A 12,883-nucleotide genomic window follows, 5' to 3' on the forward strand; every position below is an offset into this window, starting at 1 on the left:
TTTTGGTCCTTTTCAGATATGATGACCATTTTAACCATATGACTTGCAAGATGAGTCTGTTACTTGACAGCATGTGCAGATGTTTCATTATATGACGGATACAAACATTCAGCAATTCTACCTGCTGCTTTCCTGCTTCCATTTCTTACTTCTAAAACTAATCAGCTTTCACTCTGTGAACACCTGATAAAATTGTTCTGATATAGGCCAGGGAGTTAGTTCTTATCCTGTACTATTATGATTTTGAAGTTGGGATATATATAATTAGCATGAGGTGCATGGTTTTAATCCTTTTCGATTTGCCGAGAGGTTCGTTGTTTGAAGAGTTGGTGGTTCATGATATAATCATTTTATACACACACACACTATTCTTCAGAATGAGTTTATATAGTGGTGAATTTTACATAGAAGCAGAGGCTCTGCAGTTTCATTTATGTTTCTAGTTCTTGCATGTGTGCCATGCTTGATGCCATATGTAATGCTGTCTAACAGAACAATTTTATCAATAACACTTAAGGCAGAACAAGTAAGACAGGCAAAAGTAGTAACAAGGGCCTATGTTGTAGTTTCCCTATATTTTGATGCTTTATAGCTGCAGTTCCCACAAGGGAAAACAACAGAGTGGTGTTTTTACAAGTTTTGCTTTTATAACTTAAATGATATGAACCCAATTGTACCCCACTGGTAAATCAATAATTATAGGGCTCTTTTCCTCGTGGGAATTGTACGTTTTCTTCTTCAGTATATAAAACCATTTTACATCAAAATGGACAAGGTATATGAAATTCAACATATTACATGCAGTACAAAATGGGTTCTATATTAAGTGGTTTGCTCTTGTGGGGCTTCTTATGCAGAATAGTCAAAAATGTATGGAAGCAAAGGACATTCCTACATCTTGGTGATGTATGCTTTTGTAGGGAAAGATGTGTCCTTTACTAACAAATGAAAACATTCAAATGCTCTTTTTTCTTTATTGGTATTTAATTTCAAAACCACAAAAAATCTGTGCGCCAACATTCTTTGGACAATAAAGAACACAGATTATTAATTTAATTGTAGGAATTGTATCATATTTCCATTACAACTATATATTTGTTGTACATTTGTTTTGTACTTTTTACTTTTTCAATTAGCCATGCGATTTATCTTGAATTAATGTAAGCACTGATGTGATTAGAGTTTCGCATTCACACCGATAATGCTGCACACTCAGTGAAATGTGGTCTGTGCTTTTGTTCTTACCCTACATCAATAAAGTGTGTTTTTGCATTTTTGGTGGTGGTGTGTGCGGTTCCTTGATTTTATACATACATATTTACACACACACCTACCTACCCACCACCCTGTATTCCGCAGAAAGAATTTATACACTGTTGCCTAACTTTACAGACGGCATCAAGCATGATGCCGATACAAGAACTAGAAATCTAAATCAAACTGCAGAGGGAGTTTTTAGTGATGGCTTTTAACAGAACAATTTTAATAACAATTAAGAAGACAGAACAGGTAAGACACAATAGTAAAAAAAGGTCCATATTCTACAGTTCCCCTGTATTTGGTTCTTTGTGACTATACCTTCCACATCAGAGGAAAACTGCAGAATAATGGCTTTTACAAGCTTTGCTTTTATAACCACTGCCGCCAAATTCTACTGCTGTCAGCTCCATTTTTCAATACTGTTTAAAAACAGAACTCTAGAATAACAATCATTTTCCACATAGTTAAAATGGTACATGTTACAATTCTCCAGCTACTCCTTTCCTTTTTGTGTGTCACTGTTACAGCCCATCACCAAGTCAGATAAGTGTTGAGAACAACGCGTAACCGCTAAGTTATGATAAAAGCTTTTTGGTTTATTTTACTTAGCCATGCTTGTTGTCACTCAGTTTTTACCCTGGTTCTATTCTTTGTGTACTGGTGTTGACAACTTCATCCCAGCTGTGCGGTTGTTTTTTTTTACTCTTTTGGGCATCTCCAGTGCAGTCAACATCCAGTTCCATTTTTTTTAAACATTCAGTTCTGTTTCAAGTCCCACAGAAAACTCAATTTTCCTTGAATATGGATGGCACTCAGTTTTGTTCTTGACTAAGAAATCAAGCAAATCTCACCCTTAAATAACCCAAAATTTCAGTATAGTTTTTCTCCCTGAAAAAAAATCTTCCCGATATGTCTGCTGGACCATTTCCCCTCCCTCAGGTCAGAATCGTGTAGTGCTCAGCTGCGTTGGGAACCAGAATACAGTAGTTCCAAGGGTTCATATTACTGTTCCTGTGACATTTTTATTTCTGGAAATATTTCTCTCCAGAACTACTTCAGTATAGGGATGTTGTAATTGCTGTCTTGGTTATAAGCTCTGTATCACAACTAAGTGCTTTACTAACACATCAATAAAGAATTTGATCTAGACAAAGGTTACTTCCTCTATTAGGAAACATTACAGCAGAAATACATTATGAAAAGACAGTTTGTGCTCTACCATGCCAGGTATGACTAATGCAGTCAGCTTACTTCATGATGCTGTAATGCTAATGATGCTGTAATGCTAAAGGAAGCATTACATATAAATCAGAAACAAGTGACTTCAGTACATAAGTGAGTAAGGTGACCCTTGATAACTCAAGTAACTGCCACAGATCAAAGACATGGAGTTATAAATATTCTTCACTGAATATTTTCCCAACACGAACACTTTAGCATTCTAAAAACTCTGCTTATTGGGATACTGATAGTGAAGGTAATTATGGCTTATGCTTTCTACTATTACTCCTGTTTAGGAATGGACATTGCATAACTGAAACCTCATGATGTGAATTTAAAGCCTTTCAGAACCAGTTTACCGACTGCCCCTGAAAGTAACTTATACAATGCTCTGCTTTTTTCCCCCAACGTCTCTCTCCTAAAACACAGAACAATGACTTTGGTGGTGAACTGTAATTCATAGTGCTCCTGCAGCTGGATCTGAGACATGCAGGTATGCAACACTGACTGCATGGGACTGATTACACATCTGGGTGCTGCAAGAGACAGTATGTGTGGGTGGAAGTTAGCTGCTGATGCAGGTTCTGTGACCAGATAGGGATGGGTTGGAGCAGGTGGGGGTGACTACAATGCTGACATTCACTTGGGAGCAGATCTGAAACATGCTGTGTACAGAACATGAATCTGTACTTGGATCTGCCGTAGAACATGCAGCGTATGGGGCATGGATGGTTGCTTGGATCTGCAGTACAGCATGCAGTGTATAGGGCATGAACGAATGCTTGATAGTGTGCTATAGTATGCAGTTTACAGGTCAGGAATGAGTGTGTTGCTTTGCCCAACACCATGCAGTGTTTGAGTCAAGGATGTGTGCATGGTTCTGTCAAGTGGCATTTGCACAATACCTCTCACATATATGTACAGTTAAAGTTAAAACAGGCCCTCACTTAGACAAGCATGTAAGCCTGGGGGAGGGGGGAGTTAATACAAAATAAAAACACATTGCTATCACCTCAATGTAATAAGCATCTCCATGCAGACATGGTTGATTAATTTATAACAACTGAGTAAAACAGCAAACTCATTAAAAAAATTCTGCAGCCCATTAACTGCAGACATTGTGTGATTGTGTGTGCAAGTGATATACATGGATAAAATGACACATCTGAAAATACTACAGACACAATAACTCTCAGAAATAGTAGCACAAAAATGAGATCACAGTTTTGGGAAAATGCGCCCCTGCACTTAAATGTTTTGGGCAAGTTAAGTCCCAAATGCAAAATACAAGCACAGAAGAGATTCATATGCACATCCACAATTAGCAACAAAATGCATGCCATTGTTTGACATATAAAAGTGATATTGCCAGAATTAGAAAATGCCTTTAAAGACTTGCTTTACAAGCATTAGCACAATTATGAAGGAATACCAATGTAGTTACCTTTTAATGGGGCAAGTTACAAAAACAGGAATAACAAATGTAGAAGGAAGGGTAAAAAGTGCTTTTTTTACCTCATTACACTTTTTGCCTTGGCCTTTGTTGTCAGAGAGACAGAATTGAAATTACACAAATTTCTGATTTTAAGGTCTTTCAGTACATTAATTTGTTTGGACAAGTGCTAGAAAATTGCTGTGATGCCTGTCTGGGTGACTTCCCTTTAAACCCATGAAAAAAACATAAGGTGATAAATCAACCACAGCTGCAGTTCAAAGAACCCAAACTCTAAAGTGCCAGCTGGGGTGGCAGTGTTTTGCTGGCTTATCTGTATTGAGAAGGGAATAGATTTCTGGCTAAGGTTATAATTCACAATGGTGCCCAGTGACTTCAGCCATGTTCCAAAAACACAGGAAAGACGAAAGCAGATCACCTGCAGAAAAGTTCCACATTGACATCAATGGATGCTGAGCAAGTGGTGGGACTACAGTAGATCAGTAAAACTCTCACTGCCTTCACAGCAGCACCATACCATGATGCACTGAGCTCCTTTTTGCTCATTTTTGGAGTATTTGAAAATGTAATCCCCCACACACACACAAATAAAACCGACTGAAATATAATGAAGAGTAATTGCCTTTGTAACTTATGTTGCAATTAGCTATTGTGATAAACTGTAAATCATCTCTTTGTGTGACTGTGAAGAAAACTGAATGTTTTGCAACCCAGAATGAGCAGTATAAAGCCCAGAGTGTCCCAAATGATTGAAGATACAAAACTGACCTAGTGAAGGATGCATCAATTCTTACTGCTGTTCTAACATCCAAAAAAGAGATGTAGTGAAGCAGCAGATATGGCAGCAGTACTTGTTCCACAATGTGTATTAGTCACCAAACAGTGCATGCTGCTGCTGGAGTCACCCAAAGTGGTAACTATGTACTTCAGGAAGACATCACTATGTTTATGCCTCCCAGATGTTATACGGTATGGGGTGAACCCCCCCCCCCCATTGGCTCTCATCTGCAGCATGCACTGGGAGGAAATTATGGGCAGAGAAAGTCTCTGTTGGTGTGTACTGAGAAGAGGGAAAGGAGTGGCAGTTGGCAGGTACGAGGGAGAAATCCTAGTGAGTGAAAAATTTAAATTTCATAATTTAGGACATTAAACTATAAAAAAAAATAAAAACAGATTGTAAATACACAAGTTGGAAAATGCCACTACTGACCAAATGGATCAGATTGTTACAACTAAACTCCATATATAACCTAGATAACTCAACTTATGACTATAAAATTAACCAAAATTATTGCAAATAGAACTTGACTCAATACTATAGTATAAAAACATCCATGACACAGCTCAGTCATAAGTGGTGCATCTCCCTGCAATAAATGGAGCAGAAGGACCAAAACTTAAATCAGGAAAAAAAATTAACTGAAACACATGGTGGCCTAGTCTGCATGATGCATGAAATATGCTGTACTGTTGGATTAGTATGACTACTTGCAAAACTCACTTCCCCAAATCTGCAATATACTTCACATACCACACACAAGACACAAACCAGCACACACACGGATAGCTAGTGTAGCAGGTTGCATAATTTTAAAGTTAAATATAAGCCAGAAAATCTATATGCGATACCATCTATTAAAAAAGTCAAACAATGAAGTTTTAATTTCAAACAGCTATTGACATCAATGTATTCAGATTAAAATTTTTATTTGATAGCATCAGTAACCCCCCCCCCCCCTTTAACTACTACTGCAGCAGACTTCGTACTCCGATACAACCACAAAACTACCAAAATAACAGAGGACCATAATGGTCCGAATGTTGTGCCTCTGAGCTAACAATAATTTAAAACACTGTCAACAAATACCAAATCTAAAAGAAAACATACCTGGTGGTTAGAAAAATTTATGGCAGAATTGTCATGTACAGCCTTGCTTGATTTAGGAGGGAAGCATTATTAAGTGCTTGATAAAGGTGACAAAAATGTCTAAGTGCATCTATTTTAAAAGTGCACACACAGCTAGTCTATTTTAAGTGTGTACACAGTCTATTTTAAGTGTGTACACAGTCTATTTTAAACGTGTACACAGCTAGTCTACTTACTGTCCTTGCTTGCCTAGTACTGTTTCTAAGCTCGTATGACCTATAAAAATGAGGCTGCTGTCTAATGAACAAATACACTTTTACATAAAAGAGAGCTGTTAATGGAGCATTTACTGAGGCTCACAAGAACTTTACAACTTAAGACAACAAGCAATAACTGGCACAACTGCCTTAAACCACAGCACATACTAATCAAATTATATTTTGACATGTGATTATTAAGTTTACTCTTAACATGTAGATGAGCTCATAGCAAGTATGGTACCACAGTGGAAATGACTAGAGTTACTAGCTTTTAACAGAACTTCTCACACAGTAACTGGTTTTCATCCCTCAATCTCCAGTAAACCACACAGTTGTACTGGGTAATTCACTAGACCACAGAATGCTACTGGGTCTGAAAAGAGGTACTTCACTTCTGCTTTGTGCTTTTACCCAGTTAAGTCAATAAAATTGAATTAAAAAGACAGATCTCCCAATGTCTCTTTTGATTACCATATCCCTCCTGGAAAAAATATACCTATCCTAGAATCTACCATATCCTGGTTCTCAGACAATACCCTCATCCTAGGTGATGTTAACTTCGACTGGAACAAAATTTCTACGGACTCCCCACACCTCAGTATCAACTTTCAGGGATTCCAACTACTGATAACATCCCCCACTCGCCTACACAATACCACTTTGTCCAACTCTACCATCGATTGGATCCTCTCCAACTCTCCTAGCCTTTACCACAATCCAACTACCTTACCTAACTCTGAGTGACCATCTTCCTACTTCCATCCTATGACACACTATCCAAGTAACTAAACCACACTCTTACAGAGACTGTCAAACTCTACAAGTTTAATATCACCCAATTCAATTCAGTTCTTTCTAATATTGACTGGTCCATCCTCAGATACCTCTCAATGAAGCAGTGCTTAAGTTTAATAAAATATTCCTAGATACCCTTAACTCCCTTGCCCCTTCCAGGCAAATTCAATTTAAATCTAATTTTGCTCCCTGCCTTTCTAAAGAAACTAGATCCCTCATGCATAAATGTGGTAGTACTTGGAAAGCCTGGACTAAGACCAAACAACCTCCCTTGTTTTCAAAAGTATAAAGTATTTCAGAACCTTGTAAAAAAATACATGTCATCAATGACAAAAAATCCTACTATAACTCTCCCCAGACTAAGAACAAAACCAATCTAAAGAAATTCTGGACTACCTTAAATAAAATTCTGAATCCCAGATACCCTTCTAATCCCTCCCCTTTCCCAAATAACACTTCTCTAGAAACTGCTACCCTTCTCAACAGACACTTCATTGATACTGTCCTGAAACTTACACCCTCCATTTCCAACAGTATTACTCCCTCTACCCCTCCAAGCCCACACAACTATAACCACTTCTCCTTTCAATCAGTTCCAACTTCCTTCATCAAATCACTCCTACTAAAGCTTAAACCCTGCTCTCCCACCTCAGACAATCTCCGATCCACTTTTCTCAGATTAGCTGCTGAATCCATAGCCTATCTAGTATCCCTACTAATCAATAGATCTATTCAGGAAGCAACAGTCCCAGAGATTTGGAAGTCCTTCACTATCCCCCTGCATAAAGATGGAAACTCAACTGACCCATCAAACTTTGGACCAATTGTTATCCTCTCTCCAAAATACTTGAAAAATGTATACACTCAACTCCAGCATAACCTTCTCACGTCCACTCAACATGGCTTTTGTCCTAACCCTAGCACTACAGCCATCCTGTTATTTACACATACAATAGCTGAGGCCCGTGATAATAATCACCTTGTATCCTGCTTTTTCCTTGACCTCTATAAAGCCTTCGACACTCTCTCATCCTTTACTGCTAACCCAACTTTCTAACCTCGCTCTATCTCCTTCCACCACAGCCTTTTTCTCTAGTTACCCGTCTCAAAGTTAACAATCTGTTGAATGGCTCTCCTCCTGCTCACTCCATCTCCCAGTTACTACCAGGGTACCCCAAAATTCCATCTTGGGTCCCCTCCAGTTCAATATCTTTACTAATGAACTTCATACATCCTGAAAACGATCTGCTCCAATTCAATATGCTAACGACTCTACTCTTATCTTCACTTCTAGCAATATCACTGACCTCCACACTCTTAACCAGGACACCTTTCTATCCATTGAAAAGTGGCTGCCTGATAATCTACTCATCTTGAACCCCCCAAAAAACAAACTCCTGCTATTCCTCCCTCGTTCTCTCACTCACCTTAAATCTACCTTTCTCATCACATCCACCAACACCACCACCATAGAACCTGAATCCCACACACAGCTTCTAGGTGCCGTTATTGATGATTAACTCAAATTTAACCTAAATATCCTTCAAAGTATAAAAAAAGACTCAACAAAAATTGGATATGCTCTATCGAAACCATAAATTCTTAACCTCTAATGTTAGACTCTCCTTGGCACAGGCTCTTCTCCACTCCCTTCTCTATGCCACCCCAATCCTAACTAATATTCAGTCCACTACCCTGGCCAGACTCCAACAAACTTAGCACAAAATAGCAATCTTTGTCACAAACTCTCCTTATAACTCTCACCATTGCCTTGCACTCAACTCTCTTCAATGGTTTGAACTTCAACAACTCCTTCTTAGTTTCAAATTACTCACTCCATACTTTACAAACCACCCTCCCAGACTGCTCTCTCCTCCTTAGTATCCACCTATACTCCCACCTGCCCACTCCGTACCACTAATCAGCAACTCCTTGACATCTGCAAACCAATATAAAAACTATCGGTAAACTACTGTATAAATCCAGTGTATCCCAAGCTTGGAATAAACTTCCATCCCACATACGCTACATTACTCAACCTATACACATTAAGAACTCTGACTTCATTTACTTAACACTAAAACTTGCACCTGTCATGACCCTAATCTCCACTACTCTCCTTTAACCATATTTGCCTTGACATTTTAATCGGCCTCCTAATACCCTTTTCACCCCATGCATGCACATTACTACACCACTTCATAACCATTATTAACAAAAAAAAAGGGGGGGTTATCTATGCATTTGTATGTCAAACTGCAATTGGTATCTATTTGCAAACCAAACTTTTTGTGTATAGTTTACTGTATTGCAACTGGAGCTCTTCCCCTCGGTCTCCACTGAAAATGGGTCTCTGGCCCAGCTTGACTAACTCGGTTAACAAATGTCAATAAATAAATAAAAAAATAAATATTCTACCATCATATGAATTTACACAGAAAATGAGTGGTCTCATTGTCCCTATAATACCTGAATAATAACCTGTACTCAGCTTGAAACAGTTCATTTTAAATATTTTCTTTACTCACTTACCTGGGTAGTACTATTGTCTAAAGACAAAGTAATGCAGCATGCGACTATTAGTATGTCAGGGTGCTGTGGGTAAAATTCATAGCCCATAACAGCAGCAATACTCATGCTGCCCCCCTCCAAAAATGCAAGTTTTACCAAACGCCATTACTGTCATACCTTCCAGTAGTGTCCAGTCAATATCTTGGTTTTCTGGCTTGGTCAGTGCTGGGTATTTGTTGAAAAGGTTGGCAACAAAGGCCAAGTTGAGTTTGGGGTTACCGCTAACTACATCAGCAGGGGTGACAAACTGCCTGCAGCCCAGTCCATCTGCCTGTTGAAGCATAAACTCTGCCCTCTTCAGATCATCTTTTTCCTGGCAATGAAAAATGCACATTTTACAAACTTATTAAAGCAGCAGAATTTTAATTAAACCCATCACACTCATTTATAGAATTTTGTTTTAACAAGATAAAAACAGCAATTCAGTATGACTGGAAATACAAATGACAGCATTTTTGCTATTACAGAATCCTGGGAAGTTCTACTTTTACTAGGCAACTATATCTTGCTCCTGCAAGAAATTAACTGATTTTTATCATTCAAATGGCTAAAACATTCCCCATATGAAACTATGCTACAGACTACATAATAGAAAAAAGTAAAAATAAAAAAGCTCAAGAAGTGCATTACCACGATGCAAAATAAACTCAAAGATACTGCTGACAGCATTTTATATTTTTAGTCCTTGTTTTTGGTATTGTATAAACCCATTTGGTGTTTTTGGCTAGTGAATGTTTAGGATCCACTCTGAAGTCTGTGTACTTCTTTCACTTACATACATCCCTGCAAGCAGGATTTGGTGATGGTGGGAGAAATATTCCAAGTCCACCAACAGCACAGACCACAAACAAATCACACCGGTATAACTTGGACTTCTAGGATAATGAATGGGTTCCTATTGCGTGATCACAGACGCATTGTCGAATGCGTCTTGATCAAACCTAAAAGAACGTAAAGGCAAAATAGCGATGTGGCTTTTCAGTGAAATCTTTCCCTGGGAAAGAATTTGCTTGGCCGTTTTTGTTACTTTGCCATTTTTGGCACTGTAGTGCGATCTTGGAGTTGGCATATTTAAGTAGGGGGTGTGTGGGGGCACCCTACACTGGGGGGTGAAGCCCCCCACATTATGTAATGTTTTAAAGTTTTTTTTTATTTTTATTTTGGAACAATTTTTTTCCCTTGGAAAAAAAATAGCTGTTTTGAGGTTTCGACGTTGTAAGCTTTCACTTACATGGGGTCGATTAATTATCTTTCTCTTTTGTAAGTGTGCAACAATATAATATAGACCCTAACGAATAACTAACATTACATTAACAACTCACTGACATTTCATGTGGCACGGTACCACCACTGTGAACAGATGGTGGAGGGTTTGAAACCTTAACACTGGTTTACACAAAACTTAAGAAGCACGACTATACCCCAATACAAAAATTACAACAGTTCTAAATGAGAATGACTTACAGACCTGAGAATGCTATCCATATTCTTGTGAATAATTAGGTAACAAAGATAGTGTGCAAAAGTAATAATCTTCCCTCAAGGCAAAGACAAGTCGGGTGTTTATAAAGTCCCTGGAAACTTGTACCTCAAAGGTGGTGTAAATATCCATTACCAGGACTGCTACAAACCTAAAGCACCATACACAAGAAAACAAACCAAAATGATGCAGAAATAAAGGTAATGGGTGCTGACAGTTATCGGCCTGTAGCAGTATTTACTTTCACTGTTACATACAGCAGACTGTGCAACTGGTGGTCAACACTGTTCATTCACATTTATTTAGAGCACTAAATCTTGATTTTCTAAGTCATAAACAAGCCAATAAAACAGCCACAATGACTTCTTTCAGAAGGTCACTAAAGCCATGGATGAAAGAAAAATGGTGCACACTGGCTACCTCAACCTAATCAAAGCATTTGACAATACCTCACATGAGCATCGTAGATAAACCACATCACCCAATGGATAGCTTCCTGGCTCACAGATAGGACCCAAGAAGTTAGGTTAAGGGAGGCTACACCTCCATAAAAAGGCCAATCACTAGTGGAGTCCCTCAGGGCCTGGTGCTGAAGCCTCTCATTTTTGGCATCTACTTCTCTGAACAGTAGAAAATGAAGAGTCACTGGATGACCAAGTTTGCAGATGACTGAAATCTAGGTGCAGTCATCAAATTCCCAAAGATACAAATTTCCTTCAAAAAGGCTTGACAGATGGGGAAAAAGGTGCTATAGCCATGGTTGCAAAGAAATGTACAGTAGCCTCTTTGGGAAAGATGGCCACCTCTTGAAATTATCACACTGACAATACAACCCCCCCCCCCAACAGAAGACACAGTGGTCAAGGATTTTGGAACACATGTAGACAATAACCTGGCCTGTGACCCATCATATCTGCATGGTGGTGAGAAAAAACATTTTAAATTGCATACCTTATGAGCAAAGATATGGCATCTAAGTGCAGGGATGTTAGTGTTCCACTGTCCTTGGTTGCCATTAGACAAATCGAGTACAATACATCCTTAGATATGCACCTTGCCAGGCACTTGCAACAACTGGAGTGTTCACAGAGGTTCCTCACAAAAAGAAAACAAGGCATAAACATGGCCCACATGGACCACCTCAAAGCTCTATCCTCATCTCCTACAGACTGGTGAAAGACCATCATTACCTGGCGTGAACAAAGCATCATCTAATGCCACTCAGAGAACTGCTGCACATCCACAAAATAAATATCAGAAACAGCCAATCTAGGGACTTAAACCTCATCTGCAAAATAAATAAGGGACGCTGGAGACGGGTATGTTTCTTAGAGACTACCTGTCTTCTGGAACAGGCTTACCATACACGTGAAGCAGAGTTCTTCTATAACCAAATTAAAATGCCACTTGGACTGGTAATTGACAAATTGGAAATTTACATCTGGTCTGGCACCTATTTCTCTTATGGACATAGAACACCTATAACTGCTTGACCATGCATTGTCTAAACCTGTATCTAACTCTTAAAATTACCCTGGAGTATCAAATCATATCAGATATATTTGGGAAAGTATAGCTTGGCTTAAAAAGGCCCTTATGGCTGTTAGCCTAGTAATTATCTATGAAACTGCAATGAGTTTAACTAGACATTCTCTCTTGTATTAAAGGATGACTGATGCCTGAATTTAGTTATACAAATTAAGGGTTGAACTCCGTTTAACCTGATACTTTAAGTGTTATGGTAAAGGAAGGTGAAACCACTGCATTAAGTTTATCTACAGCTGTTAAAAGTGGAAAAGGGTGAAGTGTCTGCAACAGTAACAAAACATGAAGATGGTGAGGAGTAGATGAAATCCAGCCTCATTTTATTTTAGACAACTCATTTCAAACATGAATATACAAACTACGGGATGGGTATCTTATTTACTGAAGATTGTACTAAGCCGCCACAGAGCAAGTTTTAGCTTTATCTATAG

The 12,883-nt window shown here is 38.6% G+C and overlaps 1 protein-coding gene across 1 annotated transcript in view; it reads right to left on the bottom strand.

The window, feature by feature from the left end:
* Positions 1 to 12,883, bottom strand: part of PLS3 (plastin 3) — a 980,136-nt gene that overhangs the window by 207,015 nt on the left and 760,238 nt on the right. Inside the window, exon 12 of the mRNA XM_044057459.1 lies at positions 9,545 to 9,740. Coding sequence (XP_043913394.1) covers positions 9,545 to 9,740 — 196 coding nt within the window. The remainder of the gene's footprint in view (positions 1 to 9,544; positions 9,741 to 12,883) is intronic.

This window comes from Protopterus annectens, chromosome 15.part0 (assembly GCF_019279795.1).
Source record: "Protopterus annectens isolate FY-2018-M chromosome 15.part0, PAN1.0, whole genome shotgun sequence".
NCBI classification, from domain to species: Eukaryota; Metazoa; Chordata; order Ceratodontiformes; family Protopteridae; genus Protopterus; species Protopterus annectens.